General features: G+C 40.8%; 1 protein-coding gene across 1 annotated transcript in view; it reads left to right on the forward strand.

Annotated features, from left to right (window-relative positions):
• mvp (major vault protein) overlaps positions 1-23,254 on the forward strand; it is a 32,818-nt gene that overhangs the window by 4,182 nt on the left and 5,382 nt on the right. The window contains exons 2-12 of the mRNA XM_030057647.1: positions 3,303-3,477; positions 4,379-4,574; positions 5,559-5,682; positions 6,519-6,650; positions 7,416-7,510; positions 8,302-8,538; positions 10,241-10,366; positions 15,425-15,643; positions 16,902-17,137; positions 18,361-18,558; positions 22,992-23,136. Of these exons, the coding sequence (XP_029913507.1) occupies positions 3,311-3,477; positions 4,379-4,574; positions 5,559-5,682; positions 6,519-6,650; positions 7,416-7,510; positions 8,302-8,538; positions 10,241-10,366; positions 15,425-15,643; positions 16,902-17,137; positions 18,361-18,558; positions 22,992-23,136 (1,875 nt within the window). The 5' untranslated portion in view covers positions 3,303-3,310. The remainder of the gene's footprint in view (positions 1-3,302; positions 3,478-4,378; positions 4,575-5,558; positions 5,683-6,518; positions 6,651-7,415; positions 7,511-8,301; positions 8,539-10,240; positions 10,367-15,424; positions 15,644-16,901; positions 17,138-18,360; positions 18,559-22,991; positions 23,137-23,254) is intronic.

The raw sequence follows: 23,254 nt of genomic DNA on the forward strand, positions 1-23,254 counted from the left end.
AAATATTTGTCGGAATCTGGCCCAGCCCGTCGGGTCCCAGTAGGCCCTGGTCGGGTATCCACACTCTAGTGGACATCGCTTATCACAAGAAGGCACACAACTTTCCAATGGATTCATGTCACATGGCAAAATTTGGATGAATTTGTATGACTTCCAAATGGATTCATATAACACCGCGAGATTATGTTGAAAACTTGGTTATGAGACATAGAAGAGCAGCTTAACTTTTCACACTGATTTATCAGACAGCAGCGGGTGTGGCCAGTCACAAGGTGAAGAACTCCAGCAACAGACATACTCCCTAATTCAACCACATACAAATAGCTGTTTAATGTTTGAATTTATGAAGCAAAAAACAGTATCTTCAATTAAAAGCATAAAAAATAAGCACTGACAAATGTGTCATTTGGTCAGCAACATGAAGTGGAAAGGGCGGATCCTGGACTGAGTACAATGGGCATGTAAGCTGAAATCAGTGGTTACAGGCGTGTCCTTCCACCAGATAACATTTATAGGCCTGCTTGAATTGTAAAATAGAGGTTATTGGTCTAATTTTACATGTGACCTCATTTTCATATGAAAACATGCTCTCCAGTCTGATCATAGTAAGCCAGTATTGGAATAAGTGCACGTGAAACTGATGTAGTGATGCGTTCCTGTCTTGTGTCGTGTCTTGGAAGTAAGCAGTAAGTGCTGATGGAGAATTACTATTTTGGATCTGAAAGTAGAACTGGATTGTTGGTATAGTCCTGAAAACTCAGGGCGTTAGAATGTGAGAGTGCAGCGGTGAGTCGGGGGGGGGGGGGGATGCCATGGATCTTATAAGCTCTATTGTGTAATCTTGCCATTGGTTCAGTTGGTTCCTTTGTGGTGAGGGTTCAAATTGTCAGACAGCAGGATATTGTTGAAAGAATGATTATATGTACATAAGATTCATTTCCATAGCTACACGGACAACACACAGCTGTATATGGTGTTACTCTATATGTGTTAATTTTCAATCCCACATAAAGAAGGTGACCAGAGCAGCTTTCTTTCATTTAAGGAATGTTACTAAGGCATGGTCTTGGTAACAAGATGCCAAAAAACTAGGTCGTGTATTTATTTCAAGCAGACTGGGAAACTGTAACGCTCTTTTGACTGGTCTGCCAAAACAATCCACTGATGAACTTTGATTAATTCACAACTCTGCTGCCAGACTTTGAACTGGAACAGGACAGAGAGAGCAGATGAGCTGCACCGGCTCCCTTCTTTGGGCTTGATTTAAACAACTTCTTTTACTTGTTTACAGGCTGTTAATGGTTTGCACCAAATGATGGAATTCCTTACTTCCTTATTCTTTTCACTGATTCTTGGGAATTTGGATAAATCATGTCCCACTAAGAAAAATGCTATTTCTGTTTTAATGAATAAAAAGAATCAAGGGCATAATCAGGGGGTCCTTTTCAAATTTGTAAGGTTCTTTTATAGGTTTATTTTTAATTTTTATTAATTTAACGATTATATGTTGGCCCATGGCCTATAAAACCAGCTGTCTTCGGATAGGAGATAATAATTTCAACTTGATTAAAACAACAAAAAGTAATAATTTAATTGAATAATATATTTACCACATGAAAGAGTACATCATAATATGTATTAAAAACTACAAACGATGAGTTTTGAACAATATTTACTATTTTGTGGTTGCTCAAAATGTGTCCCACATATTCGTCACCACCGTCAGATATATATTTAAAAAATAATAATAAAAAAACTACAAGGTCAGTTTCATTCCTGAGGAGCCCTTTTCAAACCTTCAGCTCTACTGCATGCTTCAAGACCGCTCAGGCTCCTGGAAGTTTGCTGTTTTCTCTTAAATTTCTTCATATTTTTGGACACTGCTACTGTCACAACCATAACATGTCAACACTGTCACTTTGTATAAAAAATATTAAATTAGATTATGGAATAAATGTATACTTTTTAAGAAGAGGTCTGATGCAGGTAGCAACAGGAGGGAAACAAGCTGGCTAATGTGAACAACTCGTATATCATGTGAAAGAGCAGGTTTTTGTCTCCACCGTCAGACGTCACCACCGTCAGGTTTTCTGTGTGACGGTGATGACTGAAGTCTGAAAAATGCTTATAACAGAGCTCAGGATTGTTATTTTTTGTACCAAATAGTTAAATAAAGTTGTTAAGCAAGAAGCCATTGACTTGAGTGGTATAACTTTTGGAAATGTATGTTTTAATGAGGCAACTGTCACCACCGTCAGATTAGTGTCACCACCGTCAGAGGCACTTATATTGGTTTTAAATGAATATGCTTACAATATGTTTCTTTGGTGCTGTTGAGTTATTAAAGTAATAGTCTCTTTAATACAAAAATATGTTTTTCAAAAAAAAAAAAAAAAAAACATTACGGTGACGGTGTTGACAAAAACAAAGTAGCCTAATAACTGGAAAAATTCTATCCTATTGTATAAAAAAAAATGCAAAATGAGGAGGTTGCACCGGTACATTGCTGAACAGCCAAGACCTTGGTCTATAATGATATACCTTCAGATTTTATAATTTAACACACTTTTTTTTTTTCAAAATTAAAACCTGTTTTATCCAAATTCCCAAGAATCAGTGTTTTATTCTCTTCTTTTACATATTTTATATTTTTTTATGTCCTCCTTTGTTTTACATTTTTGTCTTCCTTTGTTTGTACATATTTTACCGTTTCTGTATCTCAGTGTCTTTTAGCTCCATCTTTTATATATCTTACTGACATTTGTTTTTGCTGCTGCTGTCGTCTGTTTTTCAGTTGATTGCTTGGTTTTATGGTGCAGGATTTGCACTTGTTTGAAATTGCCTGTTTTAGTCAGTTGTTTTTTCACTTTATTGCAAAGCACTTTGAGGTACACCCCCTGTATAAAAGGTGATACATTATTATTATTATTATTATTATTATTATTATTATTACTAGATATGTTTCTGAGACAGTATGGATGAGATATGGTCTCATTATTTAGCTGTTAATGAGCTGGACAACAAAGGCAGCACAATACAAGAAGGAGGATAACAGCAGAAGAAAGCTTACAGCAAATGGGGTTGAAATAGTCATAGCCACATTAGGTCAAAGGCATGGATGAAAAGTTTGGGAGGAGAGAATAGATCAGAGTGTTGTCAGGGCACGCAATATTGGCAATATTAATTTTTTTACTGTGATTGTAATTATCTGCTAAATTCAGCATCACTTTTGTGTTATTAGCTTTTTTTGTATATATATTATATATATTTGTATATAGACGTCTGTCCTCTCTGTCTGCTAGGCTTCTAGATGACATCCAAGAAGGCAGGAGACCGAGGGCTGGAGATGGAGGGGCTGATTGGCGCGTCAATCATCCGCATCCCGCCCCACCACTACATCCATGTGCTGGACCAGAACACCAACATCGCTCGTGTGGAGATTGGACCTCTCACTTACATCCGCCAGGACAATGAGAGGTCAGTCGATACAGATGCCTCCTTCAAACAGGAAAGAGGACATTTTGAAGGGGATCCATTTCAGAAACGTTCACAATAAATTACCGCTTCAAAGTCTCGAGATATTCCTTTGACAGCTGAAGCAGAAATGTGTCCTCACGTCTTCAGGGCGTTTCCCAACTGAATCAGGAGACCGGTTGTTACATTGTTAAATTATGGATTGGTTTGATTTTTTTTCCACACACATAATTAATCGAACAAAGCAATGTGGGATCAGCTGTTTCCTTCTGCAGTCAGAAATTTGGAGCAAGGAAGGATGTCTTTCCATGTTCATGTTTTTCCTGTAGTTGAGATCAGATTCTGTCTAAGAAGTTTGACTCCAGATATTTGCTCCATAACTCAGTGACAAGGTGTGAAAGCCACTTCAGAATAAGAGCGGTCTTTATGGGCTGTACAGGCAGACATTCATTGGAAAGTTCATGAAGCTCCTGTTACTGAGTGCTGGATACTGGCTGGATGCTCCAAATGCTAACTGTTAGCCTCCTGCCACTGAGGTGGACTTCCCCCCAGCTAACATTCTGAAACATAAATTGTTCAAATTGTTATATAAACAAAGTGTGAGTTTGATGATGTGTAGCAGAATTGAAAATTATCCCCCCCCCAAAAAAAATCAGTGGTAGATGACCTATGACAGGCAGGTTTATTTAATTAGATTCTTTTTGATTTAACAAAACACTCTACAAACCCTCTGAACAGAATTCCGCTAATTTCTTTGCTTTTGTCTTTTTTGTGAATTTGTTGGTAATTTTCTGTTTTCTTGTAGTGCATTTACTAATTTGGGGCTTTGTAAAAATGTGCTCAGCCTATCCGAGTGCAGATTATGTGACCTGATCCTGCTTCAACCCTCCTTTTCTTTTGTCAGAGTGCTGTTTCCTCCGGTTCGTATGACCATGGTGCCGCCGCGTCACTACTGTGTGATCGCCAACCCTGTAGCCCGGGACGATAACGGCCAGGTCCTCTTCGACCAATCTGGTCAGGCCAAACTGCGCCATGCCGACCTGGAGATCCGCCTGGCCCAGGACCCGTTCCCCCTCTACCCAGGAGAGGAGATCAAGCAGGTTTGTGGCTTTGCTATGGCACCAACACTCAAACCATCTGAGTGGCTCCATATGTATTTCAAAGTTCAAACTGAAGAGAGAGGTAGAAATGAGTTTAAAATGTGTAGAGCTGTAAGTTGTAAAACTATCATTTAAAAAACAACAACAAATATCTATCTGTCTATCTAAAAAGATACAGTGTCATCGTCCCTGCCCCTTAGCTTGGGCTTGACCTGTTCAGTTCCTTCAAAATGAGGTTTGATATTAAATGAGGTTAATTTTATCTTCTTTTATCGTCTTTTAATGTATAGTAATCAGGATGTTGCACCAGCATAAGTCTAGCCAGATGGACACTATCATATAAATGACGCTTTTGATTTTGCATGAGATGACACTTCTGATCAGGATTTCTTTGCCATTAATGGGGTAAGAAAAGATTTCACATTTTTGGTGCACAGTGGTCCCTCGTTAATCGCAGGAGTTACGTTCTAAAAATAACCCGCAATAGGCGAAATCCGCGAAATAGTCAGCTTTATTTTTTACAATTATTCTAGATGTTTTAAGGCTGTAAAACCCCTCACTACACACTTTAGGCAAGCTGAACACATTCTGTACTGTACAGGAGACACGGCACGGAGGAGATTGATTGACAATGGTCTACAGTCCCTTAGCCAATCAGGATGCAGAACACAATGCGCTGTAAAAAAAAAAAAAAAAAAATGCATGCAAAATTGAACAAAAAAAATCCGTGAAACTGCGAGTCCGCAAAAGGTGAACCGCGTTATAGCGAGGGACAACTGTATTGACAGAAAAATTATGAAAAAACTAGCAAACAGTCGTTAAAAAAAATCCCGATGACCAGAAACTTGTCACCAGTACATAAACATCAAGACAGAAAAAGTGGATGGTGATCGTGTCCAGGCAGCAGCAGCCTGTGTGCCCTCCTGCCCTCTTTGCTGCTCCTCCTTTGATTCATGTATCACATTTCTTGTGTGCCTCTGTCAGGATGTGACGCCTCTGCAGATCGTGTACCCAGACACCGCTCTGCGTCTGCAGGCCCTGCTGGACTTCGAGGAGGAGGGGGGCGTGAAGAGGGTGGCAGGAGATGAGTGGCTCTTCGAAGGGCCGGGTAAAACGTCGCCAAAGCGCCTCATTGCCTAACTCTGTGAAAATGAATTTGTTTGTATATATTCAGTGATTTTCCCCAAGATTTTGATCCTGTCAAGGTGAAAAAAAAAGCCTCTGAAACGCTTTCAGACCACCACAGGACAGTAAACCTCTGATAATAAAATAAAACTCTCTCACTGAAGGCCAGACTGGTGTAAAGTTTAAAATATCCTTCACCTATTTAACCTTTTTTTTCTTACCCTCTGAACAAAATTTGTTTTATTTCTATTTATTTCTATATTTTATATACATTTTAATATCTGTTTTGTTGTAATTTTGTAAAAATTCTCTTGTAACTTATAACAATCATGATCATGATAATGATCTTCTTCTTCTTCATCTTCTTCTTCTTCTTCTTCTTCTTCTTCCAAATTTGTTTGGGTAATTTTCGTGTTATTTAGTCTTAAATATACAATTATAATAATCATAAACACAGTTTTCTTGTAAAAACTATTTTGCTAATTTTCTGACAAGTTTATTCTAGTTTTTAATAATTGTTTTCCAATATTCTGGTTATTTTCTGATAATTTGTTACTAGTTTTGGTACTTTCCTGGTAATTTGCTGGTAATTGTCTTGTAACTAAATTTTAAATACACAGAGAGAGAAATCAAGTAAATTTGCTTAGGTTTCAAAGTGGTTTGGAAAATAACATTACCTCAGATTCACTGTTTAGCGGTTTAAAATCTTAGTCAGCAACTTCATGATTATCAGTGAGTTTTACTTTAATCACAGTCTTGATCTTGTTAGAATTATCGAGTTTTGCAATGAACCATGCCATGCGACCTTTGGCCCCACAGGGACCTACATCCCAAGGAAGGAAGTAACAGTGCTGGAGACCATCAAGGCCACTGTGATCAGAGAGAACCAGGCCATCCGGCTGAGGGCCCGCAAGGAGGGTGTGGACAGAGGAGGGGTCCGCAGAGTCACTGGTACGCCGGGCCACCCAGCCTCCATGTTGGAGCTCAGGCACCCTCAGACGTTCATTCCAGGAGTCCCACAGCAGAGAGGAATAGCAGAGTAAAATGAGTGAAAGAGAAGAGAAGGATCCAGTCTTGTTTTCCAAACCAAGGAAAAAATGTGTTTCTGCCATTTCTGCCAAGACGCACTATTATGATCACAGTGACAAATACCAACATGGAGTTAGAGATGCACACACGCCCCCACTGCTGCCTATAGTGTTTGCAATTATATTTATTTTTTTGTTGTTGTTTTTAATGACTAAATGTTCATTTGTAAGCCAGTGAGAAAGCTGTGACTTCACTCCAGTCAAAACAGATGCATAAAGTATTACACTTGTAAACATGAGTAATAAAGCAAGACTGGCACCAATCAGACTGAAATGATCACAAAATAAACAATAAACAAGTGAATCTAAGATAAGAGTAATACACGCATAAACACACATACAAACACAGAAACATATGAAAAAAATCTCATATTTCTATAATATTTCTATAATGATTTAATAGCGTTGCTGCTGTTGAAAATATGCATTCAGTCTATATTGTTGCTTGTTTGCTTTGAGGATTATTGACATGCTCTCTCAACACTGAAAATTCTGCCAATGAATTTTCCCACTGTAAATGAAACTAAACAAATCTTGCCTCGTTGAACAGCTGAGTCCAGCTGGACTGAGGGAATTCTGTGCTGGGTGCAGCCCTGCTTTTCTTACCTGAATGTGTGTGTTGTTGCAGGCGAGGAGTGGCTGGTCAGGAAGGTGGGAGCCTATCTTCCAGGAGCCCATGAAGAGGTCATTGACATTGTGAATGCTTTCATCCTCACTGACAAGGTGACTCAGCGCTTTGCTTTCTATCTGCTCTGGCTGACAAGGCGGAGCGATACTGTGGAAAGTTAAAAAGTAGACAGTGAAAGAATGAAACAAAGTGACAGTATACCCCAGGCAATTTAGAGTGCAGTTATTCTTGTATTTTGTGGATGATATTCAGTGTAAAATTTAAAGGGTTAATAGTATTATTATTATTATTATTATTATTATTATTATTACCTGAAGCAAATAGGAAAAAGGCAGATTTTAAGCCAAAACTCTGAATGTGATCTTGAACAGTTTATTTTTGCAGCATCTGTTACCATGGCGATGAAGCCGGGTCAAAAGAGAGCCGCCTTCATGACACGGCAAACTCTGGCTTTTGACTCAACTTACCTTGCTAACCTGTTAATCTTGCTTCGTAGTACAGCCCTCTGATGCAAAATGGTCCAAAAAGGGTTGCAACATGTTAAGCTGGCCTGTACTTGGTCATTAATAGATTTTGAAAGATGTCACATTTTATATCCCACCAAAGCTGACCCCAATCGCAGTTGGCAGCATACATAAAGGCCCTTTTTTCCTAGTTTGGTACACACAGGAGGAACTGAAGGTTAACATTTGGAGCATCCAGCCAGTATCCAGCACTCAGTAACAATGAGAGGAAGATAGCACCACTACTGTACTACATAACAGCTGGGGGGAAGTGAAATAATATCATATTTACAGAATAGTTGAAAGAAGGGCACCCTTTGTTGAGCCGTAGGACTTCCCTCTCATCTCTGTCCTCCCTCCCCATCTCCTCTCCATGTCATCAGAATGCGCTGCATGTCCGCGCTCTGCGCCCCTTTAAGGACAGTGGTGGGCGAGACCGGCGTACGGGGGAGGAGTGGCTCGTCACCATGGCTGACAGGGAGGCCCACATCCCTTCAGTGGCTGAGGAGGTGGTGGACGTGGTCAGCGTGACCACTCTGAACAGCAGGCAGTACTGCGTGATCCTGGACCCGGTGGGACCCGACGGGAAACCTCAGCTTGGCCAGAAGAGGGTGGTCAAGGTGAGGAGGACCCATCCCACAGGCTGGCTGTTCACTGATCACTAAAAGTACGGACGGACAAAAATGACACCAAAACTAAATAAAACGAAAAGTGAATTTTTGTTGACAAAACTATGACAAAATATCATGACATTAGAGACAAAAATGCCACAAATGAACCAATGAAAACAGAACTCCTGAGCTCAGTTTAGCAAGGAAGACATATGCAAACTTTACTTTTGATATTAAGAATAAAAACAAAAACTAGAAACAAAAGGCAAGAAGCTGTGTTGAGGAATGCACATCAATCTGTGTGTACAGGTCACTGCCAAATCATGTAATGAGGAAATCACAGAGAAAAAATGTGCACAATAACTGAGTAGAATTAAATTAAAAGTTTCATTCTCGTCGACTAAAACCACTGCAGTTCTTGTCAGCTAAGACCAGACAAAAACTAACAAAATTCAAATGACTAAAATGTGAATAAAACTAAAATGCATTTTAGTCAAATGAGTAAAGCTGCAACACCTCACAATACATCCTACACCACAGCTCAACATATTATACACTGAAAAGACCCTACATAAGGTACAGTTATCATATTACAAAAATCAACTTCAAGTTCAAGTTTCAAGTTTATTTCCTGTCTGCCAAAAATACACAGTTTAAGTACTTTTAACACGTGCAGACACAAAGCAGCATACAATATGAACACTCACATATTTCAAAAATCACGTAAAATAGATAATAATAAATGTTGTAAGGTAAAATGCAAAATTCAGATAAAATAAATAGGTTAGTAAAAGAAGTAAAATCAGAAGAGCAAATGGTGTAAAAGTGTCTGCTTTAAAAAAAACGGACCACCTCAGGGTAAGAATTGTCTCGGGAACTGTTACAAACCATGTGACAAGGAACCCTCAAACAGCTTTCAGCTCATAAATGATGTTGACCTGAACAATGTAGGTTATTCAGATAGTTTTTAGCCTCCAGTGTCCATGTAAAAAGCATGCAATCCATGAGGCCTGAACTTTCAGAATTAACTCTGAGTGAATTCCAGGAGGTGTTTTTGGCCCGACAGGCGTCTTGTACGTTCTGGCAGAACATTTCCCCATTCGCCAGCTTTCAGTGGGGCGGGAAGCACAGATGGCTAGACTTGACCCACGTGTGTAGTGCAAAGCATTATTGTTATTTGAGTGTACAATAGTATAATCAGAATCTTATGAACTAGATAGATAGATAGATAGATAGATACTTTATTCATCCCGAAGGAAATTCACAGTTTTTCAGCAGTATCCACAGATTACAAGATTAAATAAAAATAAATAAATAAATGAGATCTAAGTACAACACACTAGAGATCTAGGTACAACAGTGTGCAAATAACAATGTGCAAAAAAACGTGTGCATAGGTGTATAAAATGTGCATAGAAAATAAATAAAATGTGCATGTAGGTCAATGTGCAAATTTAGAAGAAATATACAGTATACACAGATGATAAATAGCAGTAAGCAATATAAACACTATAAACAAGGGATATAAAAAAAAAAACTAGTCCTATTAAGTCCTAGCCCCAGTGACAGCCAGTCACTAACAGTCAGACACCCAGTATGATTAAAGAATTAGCTCCCCCAAAAATTAATTTTGCCACTACCAAATTAGCCCTCATGTCAGAAACATCTCTAATTTTCTTTTTCCTTCTTCCTCTCTCTCTCGGTTGGTCAGGGTGAGCGCTCCTTCTTCCTGCAGCCAGGAGAGCACCTGGAGCATGGCATCCAGGACGTGTACGTGCTGTCAGAGGAGGAGGGCCTGGTGCTGAGGGCTGTGGAAGCCTTCAACGACACCGAGCAGGTGAGGGCAAGTCAGCTCAGGACAACAGCAGGAACACTGTTTCCATGACTTTGTTTTTGGAAACACTGCTCCCATTGCAGTCCATGATTTGTTCACTTACAGAAAATGCCGCTTAACCTTATAAAACATAAAATGTGGAATAATAAAGTTAGGAATCAAAGGAAGTCACTCTTTGACAGAATATGTTCAGCCTGACCAACAAGATGGTTAGACTGAACATAGTCCATGTTTGTGTGAGACCTACCATGTTTCTTTGCATCCAACGTAGAACTGACAGCTACTAACAAATCACTAACAGTACTACTACACTAATGCACTACCTTGCAGACAAACGGCATAGTGAAAAGGGGTTCAGCCAGTTTTTAAAAATGTGATATTATTTCACTTCCATGTAGGTGGTGCTATGTTCTTCTCATCATTACTGAGTGCTGGATACTGGCTGGATCTGCCAAATGCTAACTTTTAGCCTCCTCCCATTGAAGTGGACTTCCCCCCGCTAGATTAAAAAAAAAAATAAAATAACCGCCTTTATCAACAGATGTCAGATGCCAAGACACTAATTATATGTGCTGCATCTGTCCTAGGGAGAATTTGATGGTCACTTTAAGGTTTTTGACAACAGATGTGTACCAGTAGACATTTTTCACAGCAGCCATTTTGAGTTGAAATAGCAGGGTAAACACACGTGTCGCTAATAATAATAATTAAGATTCCATTCAACTCAGTTCAGGTCTGACAGAGCCAGGGTCCTGCTCTTGTGTATGCTGGCTGACCAGAAAGGCTCTGAACACTTAAACAGAACGGGACTGTAATTAATATCATTAGTAACACCTGTATTTACCCTGCTAGTTCATGTCAGACTGTTAGCTTACTGTAAGTCTCCTGCCGCTGAGGTGGACCTCCCCCCCAGCTAACATTCTTAAAAATAAAAAATGAAATATGAAATACCGTATTTCAACAATTAATCGCCCGGCTGCAAATAGCCGCCGGGTTCTTATAAACGCCTGGGGTCTGCACCCATTTTGCTTATTAAACGCCCACCCGAATAACCGCCGGGGCGATTATTTGCATTATATTGAGGTAACCCAAAATAAGGCTATTCACCTTATTTTTGCAGCAGTAAACAGTTATCCGCACAATAACTGTGCAGCACTTCCGTTTTCTGTCAAAATAAGAGAGCTAGCTAACGTTAGAAAAAAAGGGTGCACCGTAATCTTAAATTGCCCGACTGTAAATATGTTGGACAGTAACTGTCATCACGATAATGGCCTGGTGCAGGTCTGTGTAAAAATAAATAAAGGCCTGCAGCGAATAGCCGCCTGGTTCTTTTAAACGCCTGGGGTCCAAGTTGATTTTGCGTATTAAACGCCCGGGCGATTAATTGGTGAAATACGGTAAATAATTCTCTCCAATGGGAATGGGTGAACTATCCCTTTAAGTGACTACTTTTGCTGATTAAACCTGCTAGGGTGGTGATGTTAAAAATATTGGCTGACTGCTAACATTATAGGTCAACATTATGGAGCTTCTTTGGTCCAAAGACCACTTTTGGCCCCTGATTTCAATCTGCTTTGTCTTTGGGGTATGATGTCAATCAAATGTTGCCACTAAGTAAACAAAGCAAAGATTAATGAGTTGACTCACTCTAACCCTGCAACCAGAAAAAATGTAGCTGCAAATCCTTATAATTGCAGACATGTCAGACACCTGTTAGACTTTGGCAGAGCGAAACAGGTAGAGGAGGTGGCCTGGGGAAAAGAAAAAGGATGCAGAAGGAAGGAGAGGAGGTTAGTGGCAGAGGAACTTTTTATTCAGTTTATTTTAGGTTTTATGCAATCTCAGATGTTTTCTGGTTTTCTTTACTGTGCTCACTCTTTGTCCAGGTTCTCTGTGGAGCAGCATGATAGAAATAGAAAGGCACGCAGGAGAGGGAGGGGCTGCTAACAAAGCAGGCCAAACAAATTTGCAGTCTTAACTGGTTTAGATGGGTAGTCTAGTACAACCGGTTGATAACAGAGGAAGGCTGTGGTGTTTAGACACACACACGCTGCGCTCACTACACACACACACACACACACATGCACACAAATAATAAAACATATTACAGCTCACTGATTCTTGAGAATTTGGATAAATCATGTCCCACTAAGAAAAATGCTATTTCTGTTGGAAATTTGCAACATTTTAATGAATAAAAAGAATCAAAGGCATAATCAGGGGGTCCTTTGCACATTTGTAAGGTTCTTTTATAGGTTTATTTTTAATTTGTATTAATTTAATGATTATATGTTGGCCCATGGCCTACAAAACCAGTTGTCCTCGGATAGGAGATAATCATTTCAACTTGATTTAAAACAACAAAAAGTAATAATTTCATTGAATAATATCTTTACCACATGAACAAACGATGGGTTTTGAACAATATTTACTATTATTTTGTGGTTGCTCAAAATGTGTCCCAGATATTCGTCACCACCGTCAGATATATATTTAAAAAATAATAATAAAAAAACTACAAGGTCAATTACATTCCTGAGGATCCCTTTTCAAACCTTCAGCTCTACTGCATGCTTCAAGACCACTCAGGCTCCTGGAAGTTTTCTATTTTCTCTTAAATCTCTTCATATTTTGGGACACTGCTACTGTCACAACCATAACATGTCAACACCGTCACTTCTGTATAAAAAATATTAGATTAGATTATGGAATAAATGTATACTTTTTAAGAAGAGGTCTGATGCAGGTAGAAACAGGGCGAAAACAAGCTGGCTAATGTGAACAACTCATGCTGATCATGTGAAAGAGCAGGTTTTTGTCTCCACCGTCAGACGTCACCACCGTCAGGTTTTCTGTGTGACGGTGATGACTGAAGTCTGAAAAATGCTTAGAACAGTGCTCAGGATTGTTATTTTTTGTACCAAATAGTTAAATAAAGTTGTTAAGCAAGAAGCCATTGACTTGAGTGGTATAAATTTTGGAAATGTATGTTTTAATGAGGCGACTGTCACCACCGTCAGATTAGTGCCACCACCGTCAGAGGCAGTTAAATTGGTTTTAAATGAATATGTTTACAATATGTTTCTTTGGTGCTGTTGAGTTATTAAAGTAATAGTCTCTTTAATACAAAAATCTGTTTTTCAAATTAAAAAAAAAACATTACGGTGACGGTATTGACAAAAACAAAGTAGCCTAATAACTGGAAAAACCGATTTTATGAAAAAAATGCAAAATGAGGAGGTTGCACCGGTACATTGCTGAACAGCCAAGACCTTGGTCTATAATGATATACCTTCAGATTTTGTAATTTAACGCACTTTTTTTTTTTCAAAATTAAAACCTGTTTTATCCAAATTCCCAAGAATCAGTGAGCTACTCTAGTAGAAGGGACTCTTGGGACCTTCAACTGACAACATTCCAGATCTAACCTTTACCATCAGCACTTCATTTCTAACTTAAACCTCCACCACAACCCACATCTAACCTTAAAGGGATATTTAGAATTTATTGACCCAAGTTTGTATGACTTAGTCGCTCCTATTTATATTGATACATGGATAATATCTCCACAGACGACTCCTGCAGTCAGAGTTGTGGCTAGTTGTGGGATTGAACAGTTAGCTAAATCAACAGCATGTAACTGCTAATATTTTGAGACACAAATAACAGGTTATAAATGTTTAAAGAGACAGTTAATGCATTTTGAAAAAAAAAAAAAATTCTCTTACCCCCAGCTGTTTTGTAGGACAGTAGTGGTGCTATCTTCTTCTCATCATTACTGAGTGCTGGATACTGTTTGGAACTATTAGCCTCCTGTCATTGAAGTGGACTTTTTAAAAAAATAATCGTCTTTATCAACATATATCAGATGCCAAGACACTAATTACAGACACTAGATCTGTCCTTGGGAGCATTTGATGGTCACTTTAAGGTTTTTGGCAACAGATGTGTATCAGTAGACCTTTTTTCACAGTGGCCATTTTGAGTTGAAATAGCAGGGTAAACACAGGTGTTACTAATGATATTAATTAAGGGTCCATTCAGTTCAGTTCAGGTCTAAAGGTGTGTTCAGACCGAAGATGAGGCAGGTTTGAACACGGTGCGATTACATACAAAGTCAATTCAACGACTGGGATTTGCGGCGGGCGACGCCAATAACATGAATTTTCCTGTTGCAAATGAAGCGAACATGCGAAACTCGCGTCATTCACATATCTGCATCAGTCGAAATATTTCAACTTGAGTGAAAAATTCGCGGCCAGGGTCCTGTTCTTGTGCGTGCTCGCTCAGTGGTACACTTAAACGGAACGTGACTGCATTCAGTATCATTAGCAACATTTGTGTTTACCCTGCTTTTTCAAAGGCTTGAAAAGCCCTGCATTAGCTGATCTTAGTGACTACTATTCATCTAGCTACCTGCTCACTTGAAAAAGCAGCCATAACTCCATGCATCAAGGAAGTCCTACCAAATTGTGTTCATAAATCCAAATTATTATATTATTAAGCTCTAACGCTGAGCCTAAGATAAAATTAATCCATAACCTTTAAGTGCCCCATGTGAAAACTATCCAAAGCATACTGATTATTAATACCACAGAACTTTAATGGAGTAGAATGGACATTTGCCATGGTCATTTGGCTGGTACAGAATAAAATGACAGTTACAGTTCTTTGCTATGGTGGCCATAAAGTGTGTCCCACTTGCTTGAGAACCGTTCAGTGCACCATCCTCCTTTCCTGACTTGGCTAACCCCTTCTACCCCTACTCTGTTCTCCTCCTCCTCTCCCCTTCCTTCCTGCTTCTCTCACCTTCCCTTCCCTGTGTCCTGACATCATGCGTGTTCATAATTGCACCTCCATCCCTTCCATTCTCCTCCCTTTATGGCTCAATCAAAAAACTGTCCCTATCCTTCTGCCATTCAGTGCCTCTCCCCAGTCCCCTCTCCTCCATGCCCCGCTCTCCTTTCTCCTCCTCCTCCTCCTCCACCCTTGCTCCAGTGCATCGCCACGTTAACCCTTCTCTCCCTCCTCCTCCTCTCTCTCCCCCGCTCTCTTTGCCAGCAAGAGGAGGAGGAAGAGGAAGAGGAGGAGGAGCTGATGGAGGAGAGGGCCAAGCGTTCACGGAGGAGTGGTGTCCTCCGTCGGCCTGGAGATCGCTGGATGTTGCGTGGGCCGATTGAGTATGTCCCCCCTGCCACCGTGGAGGTGGTGCTGAAACGCCAGGCCATCCCATTGGACGAGAATGAGGGCATTTACGTCCGGGACATTAAGACAGGAAAGGTGAGTTTGTGTTTTAGACCGAAGCTCCCCACTGACCAAAACTCTCCAGCTTGTTTTTCTGCCTTTTAATAAATTTAGTAAGGCTGTGATTACTATGATGGAGGCATAGTATTTCTGCCTACATCCAAATGACAACAAATGAAAGTCAAAAGATAGATACACAACACAAGTCATGTCTTTACAGCCATCAAGGGAGACAACAAACTCCAATTTCTAATTTATTTATGACCTATATCTATTGAGTGCAGAGCTATGTTGACTCAGAACGATAGTTTCTTATCAGCCAGGGCCAGTTTTTCAAAACTGGATTAACAGTGAACAGATTCACTTTATATTTTTTTCTAAAACATGGGAAAGAGGGCAATGACCAATTTAGCAAGAAATGAATTAAAAATTACAAGAAAATGATACAAAAATGAACCTAAAATGGGGGGGAAAACAATCCAAAACGAAATGACCTGAAATTAAGCAAGAACAAAAAAGAAAATCTCCTGAAAATTTAAAAAAAACAAGAAAATATATTTTCCTTTTTTTTTTAACTATATAATAATTATGAATACTGTTTTCTGGTTTTTGCTTCCATTTTTTGTTAATTTTCTAGTAATATTATCCTTTTTTTGTAATGTTCAGATGTTCTAATGTTAAGTTACTCATTACCCTTTTCCCCATGTTTTTGAGAGAAATCAAGTCCATTTTCTCAGGTTTCAAAGGGTTAAATACTTGTGAAAAATCTGTGAACTCCTTTCACAAACATCAAACCGCAAGCATTTAACCACCAGAAAGATGACAGAAATCCAGATTTCAGAGGATTCATTCCTGTTTTTGGGTTTCTTGAAACCCAAAGCACAGATCTGGATAAATGTAATACCAGATATCTCACAGATATGTGAAAATTCCCCCCAAAAAACTGTTTCTCATAACTATAATTCTTATAATTTCAAAAAAAAAACAAACAAAAAAAAACAAAGCACTAAGAAAATCCCCCCAAAAATGACAAATATAAAGGAAATATACCTGAGTTTTAGACATTCACCCTCCTCTAAGGGTTAGGGGATTCAAAGGGAAAGAAACTTATCTTCACATAAAATAACATTCCAAAGATAAACCATCAGACTATCTGCTGTGGTGTACTTTTATGAGCTGCTCATGAGATATGCAAACATAGGAATTCAAGTGTATCAGTGAGGAAGCATTGTGCTGAGATGCTCTCATGCTGGAAGTTTGAGCCCTCACCTCATCACGGCTTGCTGCGCTGCAGGTCCGTGCGGTGATTGGTCATACCTACATGCTGACCCACGACGAGGAGCTGTGGGAGAAAGAACTGCCCCAGAACGTGGAGGCCCTCCTGGCTTCCCCGCACGACCCGCTGGCCGACCGCTCGGACCGCAGCAGGACGGCGGTGAGCAAGCCCAGGGACAAGACCAGGGTGGTCGCCTACCGGGTGCCTCACAACGCAGCCGTCCAAGTCTACGACTACAGGGAGAAGAGAGCCAGGTACGATTCAGGACAGTCCTCAGTTTGTTGACGAAATGTATTTGTCAGCTACACCTTTTCCCCGGTGAAAACAAAAAATGAACCTTGAAAACAAAAGCTAGATACAAAAGTTAGGATGTGTAATCTACATCAAGCTATGTATAAAGGTCACCAGCAAAGAATTGAATTAGGAATTTACAGAGGGGAAGAATGTGAAAAATGATTCAGTAGAACTAGATTTCAGTTTTTGTTACTGACTAAAACCACTGAAGTTCTTGTAGACAAAAAATTGACCAAAACTACCTCGATGCAAATGACTCAGTTGTGACTAAAACCAAACTGCATTTTAGTAAAAAGACTAAAACTAAATCAAATTTGACTTGGAAACTAATACTGATTCAGGACTGATGTTGCATAGACATGGACGATGGATGGCAGGGGAAGTGGCAGTCAGAATGACCGGATGGAAGAGTGAATAACATGAGTGATTTTCTGTGTGGGGAGAAGGACGACTATACTACACTCTCCACTATTTGAGGTTACACATTTTAAAACTCCTGAGCTGCTGTGGTCTGATGAAACTAGCTCTCAATTTAAATGCTGAGAAAGGAGAAGTCAAGTCACGTCTTGACTTGACTTGACTATTCCTTGAGTAAAAAAAAAAAACACAGGAAGTATACAAATGGGCTGAAATTTAAGATCACTAAATAAAAACAGTATCCAATCATTTAATAAAACTCATCAACAAGACATGTTGAAGAGTTGGCCAGTAAGCCACAACATCTGGGTGCCATGTTTTTATCCTTGCCATTCTAAATAAAGGCTATTTATAGAGTGCCTTGGACATAGTTTTTGTATTTTTGGGATTCCAGCCCCTTTTTTATACTTCCTGTGTGTGTTTATTTATGGAATATCCAAAAAACTCACTTTTTTTCTGAGGTTTGACTTTAATTAATTTTTCCAGTGTTATTATTGCATGCCTGTTTTTAGGGTAGTGTATGTTAATGCCTATGGTAATTTTGTTTGTCTGGCACCATCCTGTGTCAATATGATGGCCAGTGTGTTGTAATCACATGGGGGCTGGACATTATTCTGATGTAAGACACTATAATCAATAAAAACCCTGGAGTAATTGCAATGACCAATGGGATGTAGAAATGAAAAATAGAAGAGTCACAGCAGGATAAATAGATATGAGATGCAGTGAAGTGGTGAACGTGGCAGTGTTGTCCTCTTGTCGACAGGGTGGTGTTTGGGCCAGAGATGGTGATGCTGGGGCCAGACGAGCAGTTCACTGTCCTGTCACTGTCCGGGGACAAACCCAAGAGGGCCAACGTGATCAAGGCCATCTGCCTCCTGCTGGGGCCGGACTTCTTCACCGACATCATCACCATCGAGACAGCCGACCACGCCCGGCTGCAGCTGCAGCTGTCCTACAACTGGTAAAGCATGGCTGTCAGTCAAGCCACCACACACAGCTGGAAGGGGGGGAAAATCTGCCTCACTTACTGTTAGAAGTTCATTTAAGACATTCTACAAATCATTGGGAGCGTCTATGTAATTCAGTGTGCAGCACTTATTTCAGTTACATCTCAGTGACATGGCTTTCCCAGTTATTTCTACAGTATCCTAAACCAAAATACACTGTGGTGGGTGGCATCAAAGTAAAGTACATTATTCATCTGAAGATGTTCATTTAGTTTCCCATTTTCTATATATGAAGTTAGGATGTTCGTAGATACAGACTATACAGTTTCTTGTTTACCTTGACATGTTTTGACTGCTGTGTGTCCTACAGTCTTCCTCAGAAGTTTCACATGATATTACCATGACATTTCCTGTCAGCTGTAGGTAGGACAGCCATGCCCCCTGCTGTGCAACAGTGTCATCAGGATGGCGTCCCATGTATGTAGTGGCTGGTTCCCCTGTCCTTTCCATATTTCTGTCACCTCTTTGATCCAACACTGGTATCTGTTGATGTGATGATCTTGGCTCCCTCCTAGTCCATAACATGGTTTTCCCTTTTACAACTGTCGGAGACCTACATAGAGGAAGCATGCTGATTATTTGGCACGTAGGAAAAAAGAATGTGAGAAAGAAACATCTGGAGTGCACACCTGAGCAACAAAACCAAAAGCAGATCAGGAAGTTGGAAATCAGCAGTTTCAGACAATTGCAAAAGTGAAAAATATGTCTTGGAGAGGAAGCCAAGATCATCACATCTGAAAGGAACAGGTACCAGCACTGGTTCAAGGAAACAGGCCCAGAGAACTGTAAACCAGGATTAGGGTGCCTACCAGCTACCATGCATCTGGACACTGTCTCTGATGTGGCTGTCAGACAGCAGGGGGCATGGTTGTCTTAACAGGTCAGGTAGGGCAACCAGACCTGTGTTAAACAGCTGACAGGAAATGTCACAGTAACATCATGAGACACTTGTGAAGAAGACTGCAGCACACACAGCAGTCAAAACATGTCAAGGTGAACAAAGAAACACCACGTCCAAATCTAAGAACATCCTCACCTGAAGTACAAGGTGTCTATAAAGTCTCTTTACAATTTAACACTTTTATTACAAAAGCAAATGAATAGACAAATCTGTGGAAATTATTACAAAATGAGGAGTAGATATTGAAGTTTTTTTTGCCTCATTTAATACACTCCTATATGGGCACCATTAGTTGCACGAAGCACATCAAGACAGACAGTACTCCATTTCTTGCCATGTTCGATGTAGCAGAGCCTCATCAATGCACTGGCGGTTCTGGGGAGGGGCCAGCAGGGGCCAGTGCCCCCGTAACACTGTGCCCCCCCCTCCGAACAAAGATTTTACATTGTGATGCGGCTTTCACATAGCGTGCGGTTTGGGCCGCGCTCTGCGCTGGGTACAGCGCACATAGATCTATGACGGCGCACACTTGCGCAGAGCAGCGTGCACACGCGGGCCATTTCTTCTTGTGGTTGTTGGCTCTGTACAGGACACTTTAGAGATGCTGTGTCAAACATAGGGGCATCAGGGGGACGGTGCTGTTATTTCCTATTACTGACAAAGAAATGAGACAAATGAACTGGAGGGAAAACTGGTTCACTGCAGCCACAAAGAATAGAAGATATGTTACTTTTTAATTTTTTTTATTTATACATTTATTCAATTTTTTTTTTTTCTTATCGTTGGGCAACAGGTACAGTAGCCCTAAATGGATCTTGAATTGGAGCATTTTAAATTAAAAGCTGAAACTGAAAAAACAAAATTGGAAAGGACAAGACACACACACACACACACACACACACACCCCAGGTCCCGTCCCCGTATCAAGGAGCAGGCGCAGGCGGTATGGTATTAACGGCAACGACCGCAGTCTTCATGTCGGTGACCCTGACCAGAAGCCACGGAGCAGTTCTTGGCACATCATGGTGGCGCAGTCTGGACAACAGCACGGTCCTTGCGACCAGATGTTCAGCAGGCCAATGGACCGTCTCCATGACAACAGTGATGCAAGCATTGGCTCCTCCTAGCAGAAGAGAGCGCCTGCATCCGTCAGCATCACCAGTCTGTGGACCCTCATAGTCCAGTAATTTTAGCCCAAAATTGGGTCAACCTAGGACAAATAACAAGAGAAGCAAATTGCAAGAGTTTTTTTCTCTTGCAATTTGTCCTAGGTTTTTTCCTAAAATGACTGGACTAATAGTCTCTGCGCAGGCTGCACCGACCACCGGAGACCGGCCTGAGGGGCGCACCTGCTGTGCAGCTAGCAGAGCCAGCTGGAGAGCCCGCCTGGGAAAGGCGAGACTCGCTTGGTCTTTGCTCAGTCTGAGAGCAGATCCAGCAGATGTGGACACCCCCCCCCCCGCTGAACTTGGAGGGCGGACACACACTGCCGAGCGGCCAGCCCTATACAGACAGCCTAACCTGGTCTCAGACCAGCCGAAGACCAACTCCAGCATGTGCGACACACACCTGCTGCCGAGCCGGCTTTTTATGGCCTCTGCTGCTCCGGCCAGTGACGTCACCAGTCAACCAGATGATGAGGACGCACGCGCAGCATAGACAACACCTGGGACAGTGCTCAGTACTTTACAGTCACCTGCACAGATACTTGTTTGTGACGGACGGCATGACGTCACAATGGCTACAGCTCTACATTCTGCATTGTTGATTGTTTTTTGTTTGTGTCCACGGACACTGAGTATGCAGGTAACACATCCGCTCAGTTAAAACAGGCTATGGTGCTAGAGTTTGAAATTTGGTCTCAGCCTCAGTTGATGCTGAAATGACGATGAAATAGTCTGTGTGCGATTAAGATGAACATTGTTATGAGGTGAGACAAACAACTGGAACTGCAGAGTGTATGGACCTTTTGTTTTGCCACTTGTGCTCCTTGCTTGAGTTTGTACTGTTTCCAATGATGTGCAGTGTGTTTCCTGTCATTGTGTGTGTTGTTGTTGAGCCTTGCTTTGTTCTAGCACCTCCAGCAGGCCAAAATGTTGTAGCAGCTGTAGTGGTGGTTGAAATTTTCTCTTGGTGTGTTTTTATCAGGCGGTAACTGGAACCAAGTTCCATAATCTGAATGCAGCTCTGTTTACACAAAGGCGTTCATCATGAAGGGCACGCATGCACAGCGTGCACGTATGTGGCGCTGGTTGCTACGCGACTGAAACAGACGCTAGGAAGTAGTTTTCCGTTCTGGCGCAATTTTTCTCTGGTGGACAGCACAGCAGCTTCGGATGCACCGTGTAAAGAGGCTAATACATTTTTTAATTTATGAATTAGCTGAACTAATGCTTCTTAATAAATTAAGTTACATGAACGAAGGCTGTATTTTTTTCTCATTTCATGTGATTTCACCTGTTACCTGTTGTGTGTGTGACTTCACATGGAATTTTATAATAAATGTATGACTATACTGCATTGTCTTTGCAAGAGTAGTGCATATCTAATGATGTCATTCATCTAGATTTCTAAAAATAAACGCAGACCAGTGCGCTCTTGCGCTCCCTGATCACATACACAATGAATGGCTGAGCCAGCCGCGGTCTGTGCCGTGCGCGTGCTCTGTGAAAGCCGCTTCAGAGCGTTGCACCTGGAAACGGCGGTCAGTTTTGTTGATCTACGGTGAAAACAGCGAGCTCGAAAAGTCAACCACCTGATGAGAGGCAGTCAGAAGCAAGAAGCGACTACCATGAACAATATTTTATTGTTACAAGGTAACAATAAGCTTTTAGAGTGTAAATATGATGATGATTTATTGATGAAGATGATAAGAAGACAGTGGTGTAATGAAGATGTGATGATGATGTTGATGAAACTGCCTGATAAAGATTTTAGAAGCAGGAGTTTGTACTAAGTGAGGAGTTTGTCTGTACTAAGGTTACACTGAAAAATAGGATGTCTCCATTGTTTCTGTCTCTTATACTTGTGTCTCAAATGTGATATTTTGAACCATTCAGTTTGGTTACAATGGGTTATCACTGGTTTTATTGGGAAAAAAATCAGATATAATTTTGAGTCTTTGTCTTTTTTGCCCCGGGTTGAATGTGCCCCTCTGACAAAACCCCTGGCCCCAGCCAGGGCCCTTCAGTAAAATTGGTCTAGAACCGCCACTGCATCAATGGTGGCAATGGCATCAGTGATCTTTTGCTGAAATACACAAATGCAATATGATTAAAAACTTTGATAACCACTGAGTACATAGAACAAATCTGATGAACATATCTCATCAATTGCTTTTGTAATAGATTTTTTTAATTTGTAAAGAGACTTTGTGGACACCCTGTACTTGCTACTTGATGAATCACAGGGGTACTGGATTGAAGCGTGGCGACCCCTCTTCTTCTCTGTTTTCCTTTATCCGTCTTCCTGTCTCACTCTCTTCAGGCACTTTGACGTCAAGACTCGGGCAGATGCTGCTCAGGCAGCGTCTCTGTTTTCAGTGCCCGACTTTGTGGGAGACGCCTGTAAAGCCATTGCTTCCCGGGTCAGAGGTGCTGTCGCCTCAGTGCAGTTTGACGATTTCCACAAGGTTGGTCTTGACCAGTGAAGATTCAGTGCTTCACAGACTTTGCCATACCAAATTCCCCGAACCACAACCAGCTATGATAAGATTTTGTCATTAAGAACCCTATATGAGAGGACATAAG

The sequence above is a fragment of the Myripristis murdjan genome, chromosome 8 (genome assembly GCF_902150065.1).
Source record: "Myripristis murdjan chromosome 8, fMyrMur1.1, whole genome shotgun sequence".
NCBI lineage: Eukaryota > Metazoa > Chordata > Actinopteri > Holocentriformes > Holocentridae > Myripristis > Myripristis murdjan.